The following is an 18275-nucleotide window of genomic DNA, read 5'->3' on the forward strand; positions in this document are numbered from 1 at the left end:
AATTCTTAGGGGGGGTAAAAATCCTCTGGTGCCAGAAGAGCAATGAATTTTTTTGTGGGAGTCCCCAGGATGAGGACGAGGCGAGCTATCCGGTGGCTCCTATTCCTGAGGCAGCAGGAGGCAAACCCAGGCAGCTCCTTGAGGAACTGATGGGCCGGGCAGTGGAGGGCAGCGAAATGCCCACCTGAGGCAGCACATGCTTACAGAGGGTCCTGTAACCATGGGCAAGGTGGCATGTAACCCCAGGAGCTTATTTCTCACAGTTCTAGAGTCTTGGAAGTCGGAGACCAGGGGCCTGGCAGATGGGGTGTCTGGGGGGGCGGGTGCTGCTTCTGGCTCACAGCTTGCTGTGTCCTCACTGGGTGGTCGGGGGCGAGGGAACTCTCTGGAGTCTCTTCTCTGAGGGTTCTATCCCTTTAGGCCCTATCACCTCCCAAAGGCCTCACCCCCTAATGCCATCTCCCTGGGGATTAGCACCTCAACGTACACATTTTGGGGAGGATGCGAACACCCCGTCTGTAGCACAGAGCAAAATAGAATTATTTGAAAATTGATAAGAACAAATTATGCGAGGGAGGCATGAGGGGCCGATGGGTCAGCGACCATGAGCTTGGACAGTCTAGTTTCAAAACACATTTTTTATGCCGTTAATGTTTTTAGGGAGAGCTCATTCTCAGAGGCAGTCCATCTGTTAAATAAATTCTTCTCCCCAGGGAGGAGGAGGTGAGGGAGGTGGCAGAGAGGTGAAGCGAGGCAGGGGTGAGATATTTTTGGAACAGTTTGAAATACAAAGCAATTTCCTGATAAGATTAGTTCCTCCTAAATTAAACCCCAACTGGTGGTTGCTCTCTGAGTAATGAAGAAGTCAAAGCACAGTGGCCAAGCCTAGAGAGACCGGGTCCCTAGCTCTTGGGCTGAATGCCAAGGCTGTCCTAAGCCCCCGTGCAGTTCACTTTAGGATCCGGGAGGGATCGGTTTTTGTGGAGTACTTTATCCTGATTTGATCTGTTTGCGAATTTTATAATAAAAGTAAATGAGTCTGTTTCCCTGTCACTTTTCCAAGGGGTGGGGGGAGATGGGGGGTGTGCCTTTTCAACATACAGCAAATCTTGCTTGTCTTTTAAAGATTTATTCAGTTATTTACTTGACGGAGACAGAGCACCAGCTGGTGGAGCTGCAGGCCAGGGGAGAGGAAGAAGCAGGCCCCCTGCTGAGCAAGGAGCCCAATATGGGGCTCGATCCCAGGACCCCGAGATCGTGACCGGAGCCGAAGGCAGATGCCTAACAGACTGAGCCACCCAGCGCCCCTTGTGTTTTTAATATAGCAAAATTTGAAAGAAAGTATAGATAAATCAAATGCTAAGGGTTAAGAATTATTAGCAATGTTTCTTTTTTAAATTTTAAAAATTTTTTAGTTTTTAAAATTAAAAAAAATTTTTTTTAAATTTTTTTTAATTTTTTTAATTTTTTTAAATTTTTTTTAAAGATTTTATTTATTTATTCATGATAGTCACAGAGAGAGAGAGAGAGAGAGAGAGAGAGGCAGAGACACAGGCAGAGGGAGAAGCGGGCTCCATGCAGGGAGCCCGATGTGGGATTCGATCCCGGGTGCCCAGGATCGCGCCCTGGGCCAAAGGCAGGCGCCAAACCGCTGCGCCACCCAGGGATCCCATTTTTTTTTTTTTAATTTATTTATGAGAGTCATACACACACAGAGAGAGAGAGAGGCAGAGACATAGGCAGAGGGAGAAGCAGGCTCCATGCACCAGGAGCCCGACGGGGGACTCGATCCCCGGTCTCCAGGATCGCACCCTGGGCCAAAGGCAGGCGCTAAACCGCTGCGCCACCCAGGGATCCCCAGTTTTTAAAATTTTTATTAGCAATGTTTCTGGAAACAAATCCTGTCCCCCGCCCCAAGGGACACTAGAAAATAATTCCACGGGCAGCCCAGGTGGCTCAGCGGTTTAGCGCCGCCCAGGTTCCCTGCATGGAGCCTGCTTCTCCCTCTGCCTGTGTCTCTGCCCCCCGCCCTATCTCTCATGAATAAATAAATTATTTAAAAAAGGAAAATAATTCCACTAAAAGCAATACCTCTCTTTGCTAATTCCATTATCCTTCACCAGTGACCTTACGAGCTGTTGTAATAGGCATTTAAAAGGAAATTATTTTAAAGAACTAGCTCATTGTGTTTAAGGGTATGAATCCTGAGAGGTTTATGTTGGCTTGTCTTGTAAGACAACTGCTGCCCAAACCTGGAGAGGTGCTATTAGGGACAAGCGCAGCTTCGTATTTCCTGAGTAAAGTTACCAGTAGGTCATTAATCTGATTTCTTGACCTTTAAGGAGGAGGCCAACATCAGATCTTAATTTTTTTTTTTTTTTTTTTAAATGTTTATTTATTTATGATAGTCACACAGAGAGAGAGAGAGAGAGAGGCAGAGACTCAGGCAGAAGGAGAAGCAGGCTCCATGCACCGGGAGCCTGATGTGGGATTCGATCCCGGGTCTCCAGGATCGCGCCCTGGGCCAAAGGCAGGCGCCAAACCACTGCGCCACCCAGGGATCCCCAGATCTTAATTTTAAGTAGGTGATGGTGCTGTCATTTGTTTTATCTTTGAAACGCAGGGAAATTTCTTTTTTTAAAATTGATGCAGTGACTAAGATAACACATACTCAATGCACAATACTTGGAAGTTAGAAAAAAAAAAAGCTGGAGAAGTTTCTGGAAACTCTCTTCCTTTCAGGCAGTCTGTTTCAGGATAACTGTTGGTTGTGTTTTGAGGAAGCATCGTCCCTGCTGGTCTGCTTTAATCCAGACTAGCCGTCCTTTCTGCTTCGGATGATGCATTTGCGCAGAGGGCCCGTCAGGGACACCACTGTCCTTTCCCTGCCTGCTCTCTGGCCTCTTGAATGCGGAGGATTTGGGAGGCAGTCCCGGAGCCTCACCCCATCTACCCCCTGTCTCCATGGATGCACAAGAAGCTTTACTTTGCATTTGTTAAACATTAAAGTCAGCGGGCACCTGGGTGGCTCAGTGGGTGGAACATGCGACTCTTGGTCTGGGCGGGGGTGGGGGGGGAGTGGGGGGGCGTGGGGGGTGGGGGGGGTTGTGAGTTTGAGCCCCACTCTGGGGGTAGAGGTTACTTAAAATAAAATGTCAACTAAAGAAGTCAGCAGAACCTACTGCCCCAGCCCTGTACTTGGGAAGGTCTGTTCTCAGGGTTTGTCTCTGGGGCTTTCTGTACAGGGGAAGAGCCCTCCGGTGGGAGGCTTTGGGTTCAGATTCTGCTCCTGCCAAGTGGAGCTGTGTCTGTGACCCACAGGTTGGCCTTGGCTTCTCGTGTGGAAGGGCACTAATGTTTCTTAGGTAAAGTTCTAGCGTTTGCTCGATGCATAGCAGGCTTTCAGAAAGTGTTCTCTCCTTTGAGGTTATGCCCAGCAAAACCTGTTCGTTTCTTTCGTTCAGAAATGTGTATGGAGGGGCGCTTGGGCGGCTCAGTGGTTGAGCATCTGCCTTCAGCTCAGGGCGTGATCCTGGGGTGCCGAGATCGGGTCTCCCATCGACTCCTGCCTTGAGCTCCCCCTGGGCAGCCTGCTTCTCCCTCTGCTTCTGTCTCTGCCTCTCTCTGTGTGTCTCTCATGAATCAATTAATCTTTTTTTTTTTTTTTTTTTTAATGTGTATTGAGCACCATCTGTATGCCAGGCTTTGCTCTAGGTCTTGGACACCAAAACCGGGACAAAAAATACCTGTGTCCCCCAGAAACTCAGATGCTTGTGGGGAAGCCTGTAATAAGATAAATGCCTAAATTATATATTAAATAGTGGTAGTGGTAAGGAGAAGAGAGTAAAACAGCATGGAGCGTGTGTATGTGTGTTGGGGTGGGGGAAGGAGGAAATACTGAGTTATTTAACCCGTAATGTAGCTGCCTGGTGTTGCCCTGTGTAATGGGTCTTTATGCTTCGGTTGGAGGCCAAAACTTGCCTCTTTGTTGAAGCGGAACTCTGCTGTCCCTGGATGTTTCTGGGAGGGCGTGGGCCTGGTGCTGGCAGGCTGGGAATGCAGGCTCCAGGAACAAAGGGTTTGAGAGGTACATGTTTGTGGTGTCTTTGGGTATACCCTGGAAAGTTCAAGCATTTAGTAAGTTTTAGCTATTCTAGGTTAAAGCTGCCTAGCTAATTCTGTGTCTTCTGTGGGAAAACTCAAAAGTTTTAAATAGAAACCACAGGGGCTGCTTTCTTGGAGGAGTTGCCCAGTGCTGGAAGCAGGAATGACCTAAGTGTGAGATTTGGAGCCCAGACATAACTGTGGACCCTCCTCCCGCCAGTTCCCCGCTCCTCTCCCCTTTCTTCCCTTTTGAAATGACCCTGTGGGCATCTGGAGGAATAGATTTTGAGGCGGGAACCATGGTTAATGTACGTAACGAAGACCATCTTGTGTTGCTCTCTGTTGAGTCCGCAGGCAGAAGGAAGAAACACGTTTTCAGAGCCGTCAGGTTTCTAACAAAATGTGCTTGGATAAAGAGAAGAGGATAACAGCCCTAGGGAAGGTGTGGTGCCTGCTGGTTGGTGGAACAGCAAAAGCAGTGCTTTCCCTCGACTTGAGCCCTGCCTTACGACACAGCTACATGCGAGTTTTGGGAATTAACAGGAATCCATTCGGGGATGGGAGCTTGCTCTGTGCGATTTACACCTTCAGTTTCTCATTATTCCTCGGTGGTGGTTTTCTTAGTTCAAGGAATATGGGTTCTATTACTGGTATTAAAAAAAAAAAAAAAAACTGGGCAGCCTGGGTGGCTCAGCGGTTTTAGCGCTACCTTCAGCCCAGGGTGTGATCCTGGGGTCCCGGGATCGAGTCCCACGTCGGGCTCTCTGCACGGAGCCTGCTTCTCCCTCTGCCTGTGTCTCTGCCTCTCTCTCTCTGTCTCTCTGCCTCTCTCATAAATAAATAAAATCTTTTTAAAAAATTAAACTTTATTGAAGGCCACTGCTAATTTTTTCAGTTCTCTATACATTATGTCTGCCCCAGTTTAATAGTTGTCACTAAGTCAGTTTTTGTTTTTTGCTTTTTAAAGAATTTATTGTAGAACATGCGTGAGCTGGACGGGCAGAGGGAGAGGAAGAGCTCAAGCAGATTCCCTGCTGAGCTCAGAGACCCGGGCAGGGCTGCATCCCAGGCCCCTGAGATCAGGACCAGAGCTGAGACCGACAGTCCCGATGCTTATACCAACTGTGCCCCCAGGTGCGCTGTCAGTAAGTTAGACTGATTGATTGATTATCTATTTTTTAAAGATTTTGTTTATTCATGAGAGACATGAGTGGAGCACACAGCTTTTGATGTTGGGGTTGTAAATTCAATCCCCGCGTTAGGTGCAGAGATTGCTTAAAGAAGTAATATAATTTTTTTAAAAAAGGTGCCAGTAGCAGTGGTAAGGATGACGGTAGGCCCTGACACTGGAAAGGGCTTCATGTGTGTTACCTCCCTTACTCTCAACAAGGACCCTCTGAGGGCAGGTATTTTTATGATGATCCTTTTTGCTGACAAGCAGGTGAAGAGACTTAGAAGGTAATGAAAGAGGAATGTTAAGCGATCACTTTTTGTTGGTCAAGAGTACGTGAGTTAAAAAGTCACGGGAGGTTGCTGATAATAGTTGGCAGCGGGAACTTTCTTCTGGAAGCATTTCAGTGTTTTGCAGGACAGAAGCCGGGCCTTGCTCTGCCCGCCACGTGGACACCCATGGTATTGGGGTCTTTGAAGGCCGATTGAATGGCATCCCGAAGGTCTGGTGTGGTTGCAGAGTCTCGCTGAAAGTTCCCAGAAAGTGTCTAATTTTGCTTTCTTCACAGCTGATCTGTCCACCTGGGAAATCACTGGCTTTACCACTGGTTATTATTAGTTCCCCCAGGGTTGAGAGGCCAGCCTGTAATCTCTGCGCAGGGAAGGGAGTAGGCCGGAACAGCGCAGCAGACAGTTGGGTCACCAGATGCTCTGGGCAGGCCGGAGACGCTCATGGTGCGGATGGTCCTTCGGGATGCCTGACGTTCGCTCGGGTTCTCTGGGCTGCTGGGGGCTTGGGGTGCATCGGCAATTGGCTGTCCTTACACTTAGCAATCTAGAACTTTTGATACACCTGATACCCTGGTTACCTGGGAATGAAAATTCTGAGTTCTAGAATGCAGCAGTATTTTTTCTCTTTATGTTTGTGCCTATTTCATCTTTGAACGCTGACATTTTAGTGAAAACAGAAGTGGATTGAACCGTGGTTTAAAATAAGACCAAAGAGACCTAACAGATCAATAGGAGCACCTTGATTGGATCAAACACAGCTATAAAAGGTATTTCTGGAACAGATGGGGAACTTTTAATACGGAATGGAGATTAAGCTCTTCCCAGTTTTCTCAGGTATGATAAAGGGGTTTTGATGATGTAGGAGAACAGCCTTATTCAGAGATTCATGCTTAAGGATGTGGAGTGTCATCATGTCGTCAGTTTGGAAAAGGTTCTACAAAAATAAATGGATGAGGCCCCCCCCACCTCCCCCATGCAGGGGGTGCACTTCAGTGCACTGGGGCCAGGACGGTGTCTGCACTAGTACCTGACACGTGGCAGCGTGCACAGTATTTGCTGAGAGGGAAGCCGTTCCCAAGAAACCACCTGCTTCTCTCCCTTCCCTGAGCTCCTCAAGGGCAGGGTCTATATCTGGGAAGTGCCCTGGCACAGGGCTGGGCACTCGTTAACCTGTTGAATGAATGGGACTAATATGAATAGCACAACCATTTGAGGGTCTTAGCAGCGAGCATTTCAGAGTGAGCTTGTTGTGTTTTCCTTGCAGGCTTCCTGGCTGGCAGGAATCCAAGACCCAGGGGCAGTCTGCTTGGTGCCTCATGGGTATTTTCAGGAAATTAGGCTGAGATTGTAACATCTGAAAAAGGAGTGGCAGGGCCTTGGGTGGTCCAGTCCAAATCTCCAAGACTGATGTATTTTTTGCAGAAAATAAGCAGGTGCCACTGTGCGCAGTGAAAGCTGAACTTTCTGGAACTTCTTATCCTAAACTTCAGAGTTTGATTTGCTCTCAGGCTGAGCCAGTAGTCAGGTTTTAAGAGCCTAGTGGATAGGCTTGGCGTTGCTCTCTGCTTATGAAGTGTTGTTTAAACTGTGTTTGGGTGGTTTGGGAAGGGAGGGAAAACTTAGCATTTTGTGCTAATTTATTGCCTGTTGCTCATATGTGCTTCATCGTTCAGTGTTTCCTTTTTTTTTTTTTTTTTAAGATTTTTATTTATTTATTTATGAGAGAGAGACAGAAGGAGAAGAGGGCTCCATGCAGGGAGCCCCAGTGCAGGACTCGATCCCAGGACCCCAGGATCAGGCCCTGGGCCAAAGGCAGACGCCACACCGCTGAGCCACCCAGGGATCCCCTGTTCAGTGTTTCCTTAAGAAATACAGTAAGAAAGAACAGCTAGAGTCAACTTTGTTCCCTAAGTGCTTAGCAGGTACTTAGAGTGTTTAGGCATAGAATGGAATTAGTTGCAGAATGCCGATTGTTTATTTTCTGTTTAGGATGAAAGCCATGAGGCACAAAGGAAGCCGTTAACTTGCTTTGTAAATTTGAAATTTTGTTCTTTTTTTTTTTTTTTTTTCCTGATGAGATGTTCAGAGTGGTTAACTGAAACAGCCTTCTAAAAATACCCTGTAGCAGCACAGAAAGTATTTTCTCTTTGTCTAAAATTAGCTGATTTGAGGTCTGTCGTCTGGTTTTCTAAATCCTTCCATTAGGAGCTCTGGCCGCTTCTCTCTCTAGTTTTATGGGCTCTGGGTAACTTGTTTGATGGGGAAGCAAACCAGGAATGACTTTTATCTTTGACAGAAGAATTTATAAACACCTGAGGCTGGATCCAGTTAAGATCTCACCTCTCCCAGGAAGCCTTCCCAAGCTGTTTCTCTCCTTTGCTTTCCTTTCTGTCCCCCGTCTTCCCCGATGATACCTCTTTCCATGTCCCACCCCGACCCCCAAGCACATAGAACCTGTGCTCTGCTCCCTGCTCCACCCCAGGCCTCGCGCGGCTATTTGCTAAATATTAGGCGCTTGGCAAATATTTGTCAACTGTCAGAATTGATGCATTTACCGAGCAGAAAGGGAAAAACATGATTTGGTGGTGGTGTTGACAGAGACCTGCAAATTCAGGAAGTGGGAACTGAAGAAAAAGCCAGAGAGAGAGAGAGAGAGAGAGAGAGAGAAATACTAGTTGAGGTTGGGAGCGGCTCCCAGGTGGTGGGAGGTCAGGGTGCGGGGCTCGAGGCAGAGGCCTGTGCCTGGGGGCTGAGCACACGCCCCGAGCTCCCTTTCCTCCGCCAGCCCTAGATGGTACTGGACATTTTTTTTTTTCTAAGATTTTATTTATTTATTCATGAGAGACACACAGAGAGAGACAGAGACAGGGAGAGGGAGAAGCAGGCTCCACGCAGGGAGCCCCACGTGGGACTCGATCCCGGGACCCCAGGATCACGCCCTGGGCCGAAGGTGGTGCTAAACCGAAGGTGGTGCTAAACCGCTGAGCCACCTGGGCTGCCCAGCACTGGACACTTCTAAGGTGTGTTTATGTTTTGAAAATACCACGAGGTTTTGAAAAATGTGGCTTATCTGCCTCAGGTGGGAAACCACAGTGATTTTGTGAAAGGCGCACCCAGGTTACGGTTTGTATTTGTCAGTTTCTGAAACCGTTTTTTCAGTTGCTTGGAGTGTGTGTGCTTTCTCTTCAAATCCCTTGACAGAAGGGGGGGTCCTAGGGGCACCCGGGGGGCTCAGGGGTTGAGCATCTGCCTTTGGCCTGGGGCGTGACCCCAGGGTCCTGGGATCGAGTCCTGCGTCGGGCTCCCTGTGTGGAGCCTGCTTCTCCCTCTGCCTGTGTCCCTGCCTCTCTTTGGGTCTCTGATGAATAAATAAATAAGATCTTGAAAGAAAGAGAGAGAGAGAGAGAGAGAAAGAAAGAAAGAAGAGAAGAAAAAAAGAAAAAAGAAAGAAAAGGGCAGCCCAGGTGGCTCAGTGGCTTAGCACCACCTTTGGTCCAGGGCAAGATCCTGGAGACCCGGGATCAAGTCCCATGTCGTGCTCCCTGCATGGAGCCTGCTTCTCCCTCTGCCTGTGTCTCTGATGAATAAATAAATAAAATCTTAAAAAAAAAAAGAAAAAGAAAAAAAAAGGGGTCTTTCATTGTCTGAGACTAACAGAATTTCTCTATCTTAGAAATAGTCCCATTTCGTACCAGCTGGGATAGTCCGGGAGGATCCCCTGTCATCCCGGTGCCCCCCCTGAGTTCTGGATCCGGTGGTGGGGAAGGAAGATGGGGACCAAAGTTTGCTTTAACTTTCTTTGCCAACAGCGGAGGAGGCTGACAGGGAGCTGGTGGCCTGTGTCTGTGGGCAGGTCCCTTCCCGGGGTGACCTCCTGGGCTGGGCTGAGGTGGCCCCCCTCCGCGTTCAGAGCAGAGTGGTGGCTCTGAGTGAGGGCGGAGGGAGGGGCAGAGGTCTGCGCACCCGATTTCCCCTCCAGCCCTGCCCACAGGTGGCCCTCGGGTGGCCCATGGGTGGCCCACGGGTGGACGGACGAGGCCTCCTTTCTTAAGTCGCACACAAAGCTGGTTGGCAACTGATTTTCCTCCCAGGCCCTGGAGGAGCATGCTGCCCCGGTGACCTTTGCATTGGCCTCTGCATCCTCATCAGGGGTCAACAGCCTTCCCAGGTCAGGGCCCTCTGGGGAGGGCGACACATGTAACCCATGTTTGGACCTGGCCCAGAACTCCGTGTCCTAAGGAGCAGTGCAGAGCTTACCCAGCATGTACCAGTCCATGTGTCCTTTCTTCTTAATCCTGCCTCAGGGCCTTAGGAGACCCGGTGATCGGGAGGGGGTTCCCGGCAGAGTGGGACTTGGAAATGGAGTATTTAAATTTTGATATTTTTGGGAAGGGAAACCGTTCCTAAGGAAGGAAAGTGCTAAATTGGAAGACTCTCACATGTCACACGCACCATAGGACTGGCCTGGAATTGGTCGTGTAGTCGGGCCTGGACAGCGTGGCCCTTGGGGATCAGATGCTGTTCAACACCAAGTGTTCTTTTCTAGAGCATTCTGGAAGTGGTGGTTTTAAAAGGTGTGTTAGACATGTTAGAGGACTGTGAAAACCTTCCCTGGTTTTCCTCCCTGAGAGGAGTGGAGTGGTGGCTGGGAGAAAGGATGAGAGAGGGAACCTTGACATCTGTGTGCTGGGGACCTGGGGTCCACCGTGCAAGATGAAGCCCCACATCTGCGTTTCTCAGGAGGTCCCTTTCCCGGCCCCCAGGGACCCCGCAGCGTGCATTGCTGCGTGTGCTGACCTCCCCCTGCAGGTCTTCAGGTTAGAGACGCGCGGCTGGAGGATTGCCCCAAACCCTAATGCTAATAAGCCTCCTTTGGCCTCTCTTCTTTCCACTTCAAGGCTGCCTGGGGCTCTCTGCGCCTGTGTGCATCTCCCCCTTGCAGGCAGCTCCCCCTGCACCGCCCTGGGCTGGTGTGGGGGGGTAGGCAGTGTGGGGGTAGGCGATCTCCAGCCTTGAGGAAAGGTGGGGCAGGAAGGCACTTCCTCGCAGCCTGGGACTTCCTGTGCAGGCCCGAGAGGGTGTGCAAATCCTCAGGGTTGCACCAGCAGCGCCCTGCCCCCCTCCTGCTGCCCCCCCCCCCCCCCCCCCCGCATGCTGGCAGCTGGATTTCCGGGCCAGTTTTTGGGAGGGTAGCTTGTTTTTTGGGGATGGGGAGGGGAGGGGAGGGGAGCTTTTTGATTTTATAAATTGAAATTGGTTGCCTTGATGGGGTGATGTTAAAGACCTGGCTTTTCCCTTTGACAGCCTTTGGCAACAGTTTGGCTTTTGTTTTTTACGCAGAGAGGCTCCCTCACTCCCCGGCCCTCCGAGGGCCTGTTCTCACCTGGCACCTCTGGGTGCCGACCCTGGCAGCCTCCCAGGCGGGGGTGTGGGTGCGGCGGGCTGTGCACGGGTCACGGGGAGCCTCGCGGTGCTGTGCTGCAGCCTCTGCACCTCCTCTTGAACTTGTTTCTCTCTCTCTCTCTCTCTCTCTCTCTCTCTTTTAAAGTAATTTATTCACTTGTTCATGAGAGACACACAGTGAGGCCAGGACACAGGTGGAGGGAGAAGCAGGCTCCCTGCAGGAGCCGATGGGGGCCTTGATCCTGGACCCCGGGATCACGCCCTGAGCCCCCCAGGGGCCCCCGAATATCTCGAGGTGGCCCCTCCGCCGAGGAGCAGAGTGTCCATTTATGCTGACATACGTGCTGAATTGCTTGTTTGTTTTTACTCGTTTTTAAGGATCTAATTTTTTAATGCGTGGAAGTCTTTTTATTTTCCCGATCAACAGTCCTACAGACTTCCAGAGAAGCTCTTGAAAATTTTGTGGGAAGTTTTGTGTAGAAAGAAAACCCACCTCCAATCTCAGCAGACTGGCGTAAGCACGGTTCTAACATCTTGGCTTGTTTCTCTCTTGTCCGTGGGCACGTTGACACCTTAAAAGACAAAATTCAGCCGAGTCAATCTTCCATGATCTCACTGGCTCTGGTCCGTGATTCAGGAATTGAGTGAGCTGCATCCCATCTGGCCCATCGGAACTCTGAAGAGCTGTAACAAGAGGAAAAGATTTTGGGGTGGTGGGCACAGTGGCGGTGGCACTTGCAGGGAGAGGCACATGGAACTGTGGCGAGAGAGAAAAAGCAAAAGGGGCAGATTGTGGCAAGGTCACCCTCCTTTAGGGGACAGCAGGGATCTCTCAGGCTGATGACCTCACTAGTGCTGACCCGGTGTAATCGGGTCGACTGGTGTAAGGTTCCACTCCTGGGGGGAGGCTGCAACTGTAAGTTCGGTATTTGATCTTAGTTTGGGGACTTGGGCTTAGCACAAGTGACTCCACTTTGGGCTTGGTGTCCAGCTAGGCACGTAGTTTGTCTTACGGTTTCTCTTCCAATTTTTTTTTTTCTCCTCCCATTAAAAAGTCTTCTGTAGGGTTCCCATTAACAGCTCCTGTATGGCCCCTCTTGAGATTTGGAAGTATTATTTAGCTATTTCCTTAATGCGGGGAAACAATTTCTGATTTTTTTCTTTTTTCAGTTTCTGATTTTTAATTCTCTGTGGTCCTGGCCAGATTACTAAGTCTCTCTCTCTCTCTCTTCCTCTTTCCAACACAGGGGCTTGAACTAATGACCCTGAGATCAAGAGTTGAGCTGGGGGGAAAAAAAAAAAAAAAAGAGTTAAGCTGAGGTCAAGAGTCTGATGGTGACCTGACCAAGCTACCCAGGTGCTCTCATATGACTCTCTAATAAACTGCTAGTTGTATTAGGTTTTCACTCTTCCAAATTTTAGGTTGGACACAGTGTTATCAGAACAGCCTTTGGAAGCCAGCAGTGCATAGACCCGAGGGTCTCTCCTCTTATTTTCATCATCTGAAGTTCATGGTTGGTTCTTTCCTCCTCCTGCTTTCTTGGCTTCATGGGCTTTGAATCGGACGGACCCGCTATGAACCTTACTTGCTAGTTTCTGCACTAACTGCACGTCCTCGTAAGCCTCCATTTCCTTATCAGCAAAATAGGGCTAATAGTGGCGTACCCAGTTATAGGGTTATTAGAAGACTTCAGAGTCTGGTTGTGAAGGGGGTGGCACAGAGTCTGGAGTTTGGTGATCAGATTCACTAAGGGCAGCTCTCAGAGGGGAGGCAGTAGGTCTGGGCTGGGGGTGGGTGGGTGCGGTGGGCGCCGTGCACCAGGCCCTTGGGCATCCTTCTGGCAGGGGCTTCTCCCAGCTTCTCTCCTTCTGATCATCTCTGGGTGTCACCTAATTCACCCAAGCCTCTGACTGTGGCCAGCCTTGTATCCCTGACACACTGCTGGTGACTTAAAAAAAATTTCTTTTTTAAGATTTTATTTATTCACGAGAGACCCATGGAGAGAGGCAAAGAAAGACCTAGGCAGAGGGAGAAGCAGGCTCCCTGCGGGGACTGGATCCCAGGATCACAGCCCCTCTTCTGGTGACTTCTGTATTTCTCACCCCCTCTGCAACTAAGCAGGAGGGCAGGGGAGGATTTCTGTAGAAAAAACTGTCTACCGACTGCTTATGTCAAACGCTTTTAAGGTGATAATTCGCCTGAGTCGTTATTTGAATTGATCTAACCTCTTAGTGACTCCAGAGTACTTTTAACTCCTTGGTCGGAAGACAAAAGGTGACTCCTCACCTGGGGCAGCATTTGTAAAAATGGGGGGCTCTCTCTTTGTCCTTCATCCCGAGTTGCCTGTGGTGTAGAAGAACCAGTCCTCAAACACTTCAGTGGAGCCTTTTAAGAGCTCTGAACAGACTTACTCAAAAGAGCAGCCTGGAGTGGTGGGGAGGCTGCTGGGAGAGGGAGTGGATGGGAACTGGAGGGATAGAAAGCAGCTTTAACCCTTGCGGCCCCCTTCGGACTTTCAAGTTTGTCTAATTAAAATCTTTCTTCATCCGGACATCTGGCCTGAAAGGACTGACGATTCTCTCCCTTCCTCTCGTGGTGCCAGTTGCTTTCACATCTTTTTATGGGGTGTTAACCTAGACTCCAGACTATAATTGGCAAGGAAGATCGCCAGGTATCTTTTGGAGAAGCTTGCTGCTGATAATTTTTCTTGGAGTGCTGACCTATAGACATTTCTAATTTTTTTAAATTACATAATTAAAAAAAAAGACCATTTATTTGAGAGCACAAGCAGTGGGAGGGGCAGGCAGAGGGAGACTGGGAAGCAGGCTCCCCAGTTGGCCAGGGAGCGTGACCTGGGGCTGGATCCCAGGACCCTGGGATCATGACCTGAGCCAAAGGCACACATTTAACCGGCTGAGCCACCCAGGCGCCCACATTTCTGGTTTACTTGAGACACTCCGTTCTCCATCCAAATTAGGTGATGGCTCCTATTTGCTGGGAAGCCACTGCCCTGGATTTTCAGATTCCTGCTGTTGGTGGAGCTGGAGCAACCCGGCGCCTGCGCAGCTTCCCTGGGCTCCGGCTCCACCTGCCTCCCCCTGGTTGTTGCAGCCTTCGGTCCCTCACGCTTCCTGTCTGGCTCCCCTCCAAATGAGCCTGCTCATTTCCTTTCTCTGGAACCTCCCTCCCCTTGTAGCCAAGGTTCAAAGGTTCCATAACCAATCAAAGGATGTGAAGGTCACAGACCTGACTGGCAAACTCTGACCTTTGTAAGAGCCTCTAGTGTCCCTGGGCTAAGCTGAACTAGGACTGTGGCTCTGGAGCTAGTTTTTTTTTTAAAGATTTTATTTATTTATTCATGAGAGACAGAGAGGCAGAGACACAGGCAGAGGGAGAAGCAGGCTCCATGCAGGAGGCCGACGCGGGACTCAATTCCAGGACCTCGGGATCAGGCCCTGAGCCGAAGGCAGGCGCTCAACCACTGAGCCACCCAGGCATCTCCGGAGCTACAGTTTTAATTGCTCTTAGCCAAAGGCAGTGCCCAGATGACCCTCGGATCCTTGAGCATTGAGCTGTTTTATTTTATTTTATTTTTAAAAAATTAATTAGTTTATTTATTCACGAGCAACACAGAGAGACAGAGACACAGGCAGAGGGAGAAGCAGGCTCCATGCAGGGAGCCCGACGTGGGACTCAATCCTGGGTCTCCTGGATCATGCCCCGGGCTGCAGGCGGCGCCAAATCGCTGCGCCACCGGGGCTCCCCCAGTGAGCTGTTTTAATCTAGAACTTAGTGTCACTTAGGGTCGACACCGTGTCACCACTTACCAATGTGGTGCCTTTGCCTTTCTCACTTCCTTCCTGGCTTCTCAGTGATTCCTTATATTACTTTTCCAGTTAATTTTCCTAATACCCTTACTTTGTAGGTACTTGATTAGGGCAGTGGTGTATATAATATAGAACATTAGAAAACTGGGGTGCCGGGCTGGCTCAGTCAGAAGAGCATGTGTGGGTCTTGGTCTTGGGCTCATGAGTTTGAGCCCCACAGTAGGTGTGCAGATTTCTTAAATAAATTAAAAAATATATATTAGAGAACTCAGTGCGGAAAAGGACAGGAACCATAGTCCAATGGTGTTTTAATAATCAGGGAAGCTGTCCTTCGAGGAGGATGCACCTTTCTTTGGAAACCCCCAAGAGTCCACTGCGTCTCCCATTCTGCCCCAAACCTCAGGGGGGTGCTGACTCCCCAGGGGCCTCATTCTAATGATCTAATGATCACAGCTGAGTGGCTGGATTTGGATGTGCTTATCTCTGAGGCTGCTAATACTCTGTCACCGAGCTCACCCAGAATTTGAGAGCCCTAAAACCAGTTGTGAAAGTGTATCCCCTCTGAGCCTGGGGTTTCTGAGTCCGAGTGCGGTCGGGCATGCCTGGAGGTTGGGCTCTCCAGCTGGGGCACTCCGAGGAGACTGGTCCACCTCCAAGTTTGTTTTCTGGCTCCAGACAAACGAGTGGCTGTTTGACGATTGGCACACGACCCGGTTTTGAAAGTACAACCATATAGGGTATTGCGGACTGGTAACCAGGGGGGTTTAAGAAGTGAGGTCATGGGAGGCCCAGATGGGACGCTTCGGGTGGCTCACAACTGCAGTTAATCTTATTAACACCCTGGGCCCGTGCTTGCTCTCCTGTCCCGAGCGTGTGGGGGTGGCCAGGGGCTCCCCCTTCGGTGGTGCAGACAGGGAACAGAAGCATAGAAGACTTTCTGTCTGGTGTCATAAAGGCCTTTTGTGTGCCCTTGCAGATCCGTTTAGTTTTGAGAAGCCAACAAAAAACCTCATGCAGATTGATAAGAATGTACACAAGCGGGGTTGGATTGCAAATGCAGTCTTGTAGATGTGGGCTCCGGACCCGCTGGATTCCGGTTGAAAAGGAATGTGTGGCAGCCACTTTGGGGCATCGAGCCCGTCCCAGGACAGGATCCCCGAGTGCAAAATTCAAAGATGCTGTCGGGTTCCTTGGAGGCAGGAGGGAGCACCGCAAGCAGCCCACCCACCGCGGAGGGCCCGGGATGCATGGATGGGGTTGCCTGGGGGCTCCCGGGATAGAGCAGTGGGGGCTCCTGTGGTTAGGACAGCTTCCTAGTGGGGTGGACCCCGAGAAGGGGGGTCCCAGGGGAGGCGCGGGGTGGTGCAGTGCTCTTGGACAAGTGGAAGGGGCGAGGCTGGGGGGGGGGCGGCTGGGAGACTTGAAAGGCAGTAGATGGCACACGTGCGTGCAAGAGAGGCCTACTACACTGTTCCATCCTTATAAGGTTGCTGCCTGCTTCTATTTTCAAAGTCCCTTTGAAAGAAAAAAAAAAGTCCTCTAAAACACCCACCTAGACTCCCTTCTGCTGTTCTCTTTGTTATTTCACAAGTAGCCTTGAGACAAAGGTGGTTTAAAGCGGTCAAGTTCAACAGGTGCGGGTCGGGTGCGCTAATATCCCCGAACGGATACAGAATCCGCTCACGAGGTGAATAATTGATAAGAGAAATGTCCGTTGTTATGTAATGTTCCATCTGCTCATAATTAATGAGCTCACACCTCCAGCAGTGGCGCCGGTCTGTTTTCTTAGTTTCCTGCCGGGTGCTGATACCGGTTGGTTTTAACCTGCTGGTCTTCCCGGATCCTATAGCATCCTAATGTGCTTTGGGGCCTCTGAGGGCGGAGGCAGAGGAGGAGGAAGGCGCCCTTCTGGCTTGGGGAGCAGTGTCCCCTCAGCCACCCCCCTCCTCTTCCCTCTGCCTTTCCTTGCCCTGAGCTAGCAGTGGTGCAGGTCTCCCGACCCCGAGGCCGAGTGGGGGGAGAATCGTTCCCTTTTTCTTGCTGTTGGAGACGTGAACGGCCTACGTCCTTCCTGGCTGCGCAGAGGCTACAAGCTGAAGTCGGGCAGGATGGTTCCTGAGCCCTCAGCCCCAGCCCTATAGCCAATATTTATAAAAGATCTTCCCAACTGGCAGGGGGAGCAACTGGACTGGCCAGAGTGAATCCGCGTGCCATGGCCGTGCCCCAAGATAAGCGTGAGCTTCTGGACGTGGCATCTGGCCGACTGTCCGCGCTGGTGCCCTGAGACCATGGCAGCAAGCAGCGCCCTGTACTTTTAAGGTCAAGAACAGCAGCACCGAGCACCCCAGAAAAAGTGTTCCTATTCTTTTTTCAGGAATAGAATTCCGTTTGCTCCAGAATGGTTGTCTTTTTTACATTGACCTATTATTTTACATTGCTGCCTTTTAGGGTTTCCCTGTCTTGCTCTTCGTTGGCAGCCGTGCACGTTATAGTCCAGATTCACATTGTCCAGTCGAGTCCCCCAGGCCACACATCAGTATTTACATTTAGATTATTTAAAAATAATAAAAATGGGAGAAGGGGTCCAGGGGACTCTGGGGTAAGCATCTGCCTTCAGCTCAGGTCACGGTCGTGGGGTCTGGGGATGGATCGAGCCCCGCATGGGGTTCCGTGCTCCGCAGTTTAGCGCCACCTTCAGCCCAGAGCCTGATCCTGGAGTCCCGGAATCGAGTCCCACATCGGGCTCCCTGCCTGGAGCCTGCTTCTCCCTCTGCCTGTGTCTCTGCCTCTCTCTCTGTCTCTGTGTCTCTCATGAATTAAAAAAAAAAAAAAGTCATTAATCAAGACTCCATTCCACTCGAGCTGTCTGTGCATCCCGTTTGCAGCAGGGGCCCATTGCTCCGAGACCGGGCACGGGTCGGATGCCGGGTGCCTGATTTCTCTTCTGTACCCAAGACTGGCACCTGTTCCGTGGCTGGTGCCCCTGGGTATCCCAGTCCGTTTGGGACCACAGTAGGTGACTGCCCTGTTTCCACATCTGGAGGGTGACATTCAAAGTAGGGATTTGTGAATTTGGAATCTCACCTCACTTGGAGTGAGCACCTGTTGGCCAGGTAAATACACACTTTTCCACTGGCATGGGCTGAGCTGCAGCCCAGCCAGGAGCCCGAGCGGCCCCACACGGAGCTGTAGGACCAGCGACAGAGAGGTGGTGACAGAGAGGTTTACCTGGCGTCTGTCCGTCCGTTGTCAGGTGCTGTGCCTCTGTTGTTCCCCACCCAGTCAGAGACACTATGCTAGTGGTGGTTTATAAAGGGTCAGTGGTTTTTTATTTTTTTATTTTAAAGAAAACAGGGGGGTGGGGCAGGAGTAAGACCAACTGCATCAGGCTGTCAGTCCGGAAAGGAGGGAGAGGCCGCGGCCCCAAGACTGTGCTGTAGCTTTAGGCGCTTGGCCCAGAGCCGGGCGCCAGGGGCACT

General features: G+C 50.5%; 1 protein-coding gene across 5 annotated transcripts in view; it reads left to right on the plus strand.

Annotated features, from left to right (window-relative positions):
* Positions 1–18275, plus strand: part of RASSF3 (Ras association domain family member 3) — a 72462-nt gene that overhangs the window by 37588 nt on the left and 16599 nt on the right. The window contains exon 2 of one of the 5 annotated variants that reach the window (XM_077913697.1): positions 5072–5238. The exons of 2 other annotated variants lie outside the window; for them this stretch is intronic. Coding sequence is in view for 1 of the 3 variants with exons in the window: in XM_077913696.1 (XP_077769822.1) it covers positions 5214–5249 (36 nt within the window). In the remaining 2 variants the exon portion in view is untranslated. Of the gene's footprint in view, positions 1–5071; positions 5250–6212; positions 6333–18275 lie in introns of those variants that run through there. 2 more of the 5 variants (XM_077913696.1, XM_077913698.1) reach the window with 2 other exon arrangements.

This window comes from Canis aureus, chromosome 11 (genome assembly GCF_053574225.1).
Source record: "Canis aureus isolate CA01 chromosome 11, VMU_Caureus_v.1.0, whole genome shotgun sequence".
NCBI lineage: Eukaryota > Metazoa > Chordata > Mammalia > Carnivora > Canidae > Canis > Canis aureus.